General features: G+C 60.3%; 1 protein-coding gene across 1 annotated transcript in view; it reads left to right on the top strand.

The window, feature by feature from the left end:
- The window catches only part of LOC113202634 (dachshund homolog 1), a gene marked incomplete at its 5' end in the record, with an annotated part of 24,523 nt that extends 18,840 nt beyond the window's left edge, over positions 1-5,683 (top strand). The window contains 6 exons of the mRNA XM_052266525.1: positions 127-692; positions 1,368-1,451; positions 2,331-2,477; positions 2,764-2,919; positions 4,126-4,278; positions 4,379-5,683. Of these exons, the coding sequence (XP_052122485.1) occupies positions 127-692; positions 1,368-1,451; positions 2,331-2,477; positions 2,764-2,919; positions 4,126-4,278; positions 4,379-4,422 (1,150 nt within the window). The remainder of the gene's footprint in view (positions 1-126; positions 693-1,367; positions 1,452-2,330; positions 2,478-2,763; positions 2,920-4,125; positions 4,279-4,378) is intronic.
- Between the last annotated feature and the right edge of the window lie 6 nt (positions 5,684-5,689).

The following is a 5,689-nucleotide window of genomic DNA, read 5'->3' as shown; positions in this document are numbered from 1 at the left end:
TGGGGCCGCGTCCTGTAATAATGCAAATCTCTTGAATGCAAACGATGTCCGAACGCACTCAGCGTTTAGTCCTTAGGCGAAGCATCGATCCGACCATAAGCGTGTGTGTGCGTCGTGTGTTTGCAGGTTGCGGGAGAACAGGGGCGACGCGGACGCGCGGCAGAGCGCCATGGGCGCCATGGGCCCGCTCGGCGCGCAGGGCGAGGACTTCGCCAACGGCCACAGCCCCGTGCTCAACCTGTCCAAGGGCACGGCCGGCTCGGCAGCGTCGGCCGCGTCGGCCGGGTCGCGGGCGTCGGCCGGCTCGCCGGGCGCCGACCACTCGGACAGCGAGGCCGGCGCGTCGGACAAGGACGACGACGACGACCTCAACTCGAACGCCGAGGACGACGAGGACGAGCGTGGCAGCGCCCACCAGGACACGAAGCCGCCCCGGAGTTCGCCGGGCTCGTCGCCGCCGCCGCTGCCCACCAACCTGGCCCACCTCACGGTGGGCGTGGGCGTGGCGCCGCTCGCGGGCCTGGGCGCCGGCCTGGGCGCCAGCCTGAGCGCGGGCCTCGCCGCCAAGGCCTCCGTCGGCGGCGACCCCCGACTCACCTCCACCGAGACCATCCTCCGCAACATCGAGGGCCTGCTGCAGGTGGCCGCCGACAACGCGCGGCAGCAGGAGCGCCAGATCAACATGGAGAAAGGTGAGTGACCGGCCCCGTACAGCTGCTGCCCCCCCTGTGTGGTGATTATATTGACATGAAACGGACGCTATTTGAGTAGCGTGAATATGGGAGTGGCACCGCGCTGCTGGCAATCGCACCCCGGAACAACAACAACAACGTGTCACACCACAGGCACACCGATTCATCAGAAGGCTAGAAGGGCGCAGCGGTGCGCGAGAGAGAGAGAGGAGGGGGGGGGGGGGTCGTCAGGATTGGGGTGGATGGCTCACTCTATTACCCTAAAGCGATGGCCAGCCATGCAGGGAGCGCCCTTGCGCCCCTCTCTCCCCTTCTCCCCCGCTCTCTACTCATGCGTAACAATCGAGTCCAAGCTCCGCATCGCCACGCCACACTCCCGTGTGTGTGTGAGTGCGCGCCGCACTCTCTGGTGGTGCAGTGCATGCGGAGAGAGAGCGAGAGAGTCAAATTGTGATTCCCCCTCCGGGGCCCCGCGGGGCCTGGCCGGGGCGGGGCGGGGTTACCTTATCTGGGCCCCCGCACACGGGAGCAGGTCCCCCCGACCCATTGTCGCCCTCCTCGTGTCGTTGTTGTGTCCGCGCGCGTGCCCTCTGGCGCACCACCGTGTGCTGTGTTGTTGTGATGTGAGTCAACAAACAAACGCTCTCACACACGGGTTTGTTTTGGCTGTTGCAGCCGAGCTCAAGATGGACGTGATGCGGGAGCGCGAGGTCAAAGAGAGCCTGGAGCGCCAGCTGCTGGACGAGACGAGAACCCGAGGTGAGTCGAGTGGTTTATTTTCCACGACCGTGTGTGTGTGTTCAGGCAGCACCCCGTACTCGCGGGGGCGCTGCGCTGGGGGTTGGGGGGGTGCTCGTTAACACCATTACAGGTGCAAATTGTCGTGCAACGCGACCCGCTGCGTCGCCTGCTCGCTCCCGCCCTGCCTCCCCCGGCCCGGGCCCGGCCGGCCCGGTTAGTTCATCACAGTGATATATTACTGGCGCGCAGAGAGACGATTACGCGCGGTGACAGTCTACACTGCTGCGCCCTCTCCAGCGACATATCGATGTCGTTATTGATAAGCCTGTGCTGCGCCAAACTTCCTTGTCGCGCCGGTATTCCTCCTGCTGCTCGTACGTACCTGCGTTTGTATCGGGGGGAATGTTTTTGCGCGATGGTTTGCCGTTTGCCTATAGTTGCCCGAGCCGCGGAAACAGACACCCCCGCCGCTCACTTACGCATCGGACCGTCTACGTCACTGCTCGTGAATGACTGCATGAGACGCTTGTAATTAGGGGGGAGGCTCCTCGCGGATACTCATGAGTATGTCATCGCCAGCCGACGCCATATTCCCCCCCTCCACCCTCCCGTTGCCATCTTAGACTCCCGCTCGACCCGCCCCTGGGAAATTGAGTTCCCTCATCAACTCGGCGGTAATTGTCGCCACTTCGTGTCGCTGCTCGGGGCCGTGTGTGCCAGGGGTGGGGAGCGGGAGGGGGAGAGGGGAGTGTGTGGAATTCCCCGGGTCGTGTCTTCGTTCCCCCCCCCCCCTCATCCATTTCCCCCTTCCCTGCGCCGTTTTCACGGCTTATTTCCCGCTCGGCATGTCCATCACCCGACACTTACGACGCCCCGCGCCCTCTCTCGTTGTTGCAGTGCTCTGCCAGAAGCGCCTCAAGAAGGTCCGACGGGCGTCCCGGCGGCTCCAGGAGCAGCTGGAGCTGGAGATGAAGAGGCGGTCGCAGCTCGAGGAGGTGCTCCGGACGACGGGGGCCTCCAGCGAGGCGCTACGCATCCTCACCGGTGAGTTTCTTCTCTTTCAATGTGTTTCAATGTGTTTTACTTTTTTTTTCTTTTTTACATTTTTTGGGGGGAAGGGTATTTGCGCGCCGCGTCGCTAATTTTATCCCGACACCATTCCGCTTCCGATGCGAATAATTACGAGTCGGCAACGCGCGACACGCGCGTCGATAGTGGTCGTCGCGTCTTCGTTTGGGATTCAAATGACGCGCGCGAGTTAGACTTGTGCCCTCCCGGTACGCCTTGATCACTCATACTCATCAGCCAACCACCACCGTCTTGTCGACAGAGATGAAGGCCACCTCCACCGGCTCCTCCAACTCGGAGATGACGTCGCCGCGGTCGTCGCCCGCCGAGAGGCGCTCCGTCTCGCCCAGCGCGGCCGCCGTGCCGCGGCCCCAGTCACAGCCCCCGCCCAACCGCTCCTTCTGGCAAAACTACTCAGGTACGGCATCTTGTGTCCATCTTCTTCTCTCTCGAGTCACCTACCGGTCGCCGCCCTCTAGACGGGGAGGCCGATGCATGCCCGGCCCCGTGACGTCTGCTTGACAGTTTCAATTCTAAAGGGCAATCAGCCATGGTTCCGTTTCACTTTGAACAGAAACTCTATACACAGCCCCGGAGGCTGGCTGCTCGCTGGCCGCTTATTGATCTGATGTCGTGTCAGCTGTTTTGTGCCCATTGTCCCTCTCTCTTTCTCTTCGCGGAGTAATTAATGTGGCGCGATGGGAATAGAGTTACAACTGAACAAGGGTAATATTTCAACAGTCATTACCTTCCCTGAGTAACCTATCAGGCGGGCAAACGAGATCCCATCACTGACTGTATTGCCGATCAATCCTGCTGCGGCCGGCGGGGCTGGCCGCGAGGGCCGCGAGGCCGCGGGGCCGCGGGGCGCGCGGTCACGAGAGCTCCTTGGCTGCCGAACCTCCCGCGCGGGCTCCACGCCGGCCGGCCGGCCCCCGCCCCCGCCCGGGCCGCGCCCGCACGGCCGGGCGGCAGGGCTGTCTCTGCGGGAATCTAGTGTAATGTGGCGAAGCGAAACTCTCGGGCAGGGCCGCGGCACTCCCACCGTGGGCACTCCTCATACCTGACCCGCCGCAAGAACCTCCTCCCTCGCCCCGGCGGCCGGGCCGCCCAAATGTTATGGGGATTGATGCGATGCGCCGGGCGCCTGGCACGGATCGAAGCAGCGGGGCCGGGCGGGCCTTCCGTGTGCTCCACACTGAGGTTTCTCTGGGTTAGGGCTGGCCGGCGCTGGCCGGGCCCGGCCGCCCCCTCCCCCCACCGCCCCTTGGCGGCGCCCCGGCGCCCCCGGGCCTAGGCGCCCCTGTGGGCCCTGCTGCGGGGCCTGCGGGGCCTGCGGGGCCTGCGGGCGCCCCCCCGCCGGGCGGCCGGCCCGAGGTGGGGGCGCGCCGAGGCGCCGAGGCGGCGTCCTCCTCAGTAGACAATGCGCCGGCCCCGGGGCCCCCCTCGGGGTCCCTACCGCGGCCCCCCTCGGGCGTGCGGGGAAGTTCTTAAAGTGTGACTCAGCATGGATCCTGGGGGCAGGGCGGCGGCGGGGGTCAGAGAGGGACAGGGAGATGATAATGTGCTCCGCTTGATGTGATGGTCGCTCTGCAATCAAAGTGGTTTGTTTATCGTGTTGCAGAAAACCTCGCGCAGGAGCTAGAGAACGAGCGGAAGGCTAAGCAGAAGAAGGAGCTACAGCAGAACCAGCCCCAGGAGCAGCACCGGCAGCAGCTCATGCAGCACGACAGCGAGCCCATCGCAATGGACCTCGACAGCAAACCCCTCGTCCAAGGTGAGTTACGTTTTCTGGCTGAGCTGCGCGAAGCGTATGCCTCCCCCTCCCGCTCGCCTGACCAGCGTTGCTCACCTCCTTCTTGCTCTTGTTGTTGCAGACCTGAGGTGGCCCACGGAACACCGAGCCGCCATCATCAGTTGAGGAGGCGCCCAGAGCGCCGTCTCCGAACCGATCTCTCCCCGTTGCATTCAACATAGTGTAATTCGTTAGGAGCGATTCAAACTTGATTACTCCGCAAGGTGTCTGAATCGCGTGTTGCTAGGTGTGGACGCTCTCGTGCGGAGTCTGACTCTGCCACAGTGGCTGCCTGGCGGCAGATTGTGAAAAAAGTGTAGGCGTTTAGTAGAGACGTTAATTTCCCCTTTGCCCCCCCTTCCCCCCCTGGTCAAAGGAAACCCCTTGACTTCTCAGGCTGTGCGAACGTTATACGAAGTGAGTGGATCATCGGGACAAGAAGATGTCATCTCACCGCCCTCTCGGACACCGCCGGTTGTAAAGTTGATTTCTCCAAGGCGGTGCGCTCTGCGCGCGCCACGTGATGGATCAGTCCCAGACGGTCTGCCGTTGAAGTCCCTGACGGCTCTGAGTGATGATGACTGATGCAGCGCCGGGCTGCGCCGGGGAGCGCGGCACTCTCACAATAGAGAGGACTGGACCGGCAGATCAACATCCATCGGTTTTGTTCTGGGATGTTGTGTGAACGGCCTGCCGTGTGTGTGTCTTTTTGTCTTATTGCTGGGCGTTTTGCCGTGCACGATAGTAGCTTTTTGTTTTAAGGCTCGACGTCTTCTCATTTCTTTCGTCATTGTGATTTTTTAACTTTTAAAGTTCATTTGTGTTTGGGCCCGTAAAGCTCTTGTCGCCTTGTTGTTATTATTCTCTGTTGTGCTTTAACAAATTATAAACGTGTTTCGTCCCTTTTGTTGGAAGTTTTGTGCTGTAAATTCTTTTCTTTTTGCTCTCTGAGGGTAAATTGCTTGGATCGGTAGCATATCTTTATAAAGATGATTTTTGTCATTATTTGTTTACAAAACATCAAAAACGGCAGAATTTTGTGTATAAACATGTATACTACCCTGTGTTCCTCATTTTCTTTAGTGTTAAAAGACCCCGTTCTCTCTGCCCGTTCGAGACAAATGTGCAAAAATGTGGCTGAACTGAAGCAGTCAGTCCGCTGGCAATGCCTCGGCCAGGACCCTCGTTGGTCCCCTTTTCTTGATCTCCACCTACCAACTCCTTGAGTTGCATTGTTCTAGATTATGTGACTGTGACATGTGAAGCCCTTCTTAAGTTAAAGACTTTGTAGGGTTTTGTATATATTCTAGTCAATTTACAGTTGTAACTTCAAAAAATTTACCAATCTTAGTGAACTGTGTTAAACTATTATGCAAATGCTTTCCCCGAAATT

The sequence above is a fragment of the Frankliniella occidentalis genome, unplaced genomic scaffold, assembly GCF_000697945.3.
Source record: "Frankliniella occidentalis isolate FOCC.00 unplaced genomic scaffold, Focc_3.1 Scaffold39, whole genome shotgun sequence".
In the NCBI taxonomy this organism is placed as follows: domain Eukaryota; kingdom Metazoa; phylum Arthropoda; class Insecta; order Thysanoptera; family Thripidae; genus Frankliniella; species Frankliniella occidentalis.
Note: the sequence above shows the minus strand (reverse complement) of the source record. Positions and strands in the feature narration are given on the sequence as shown.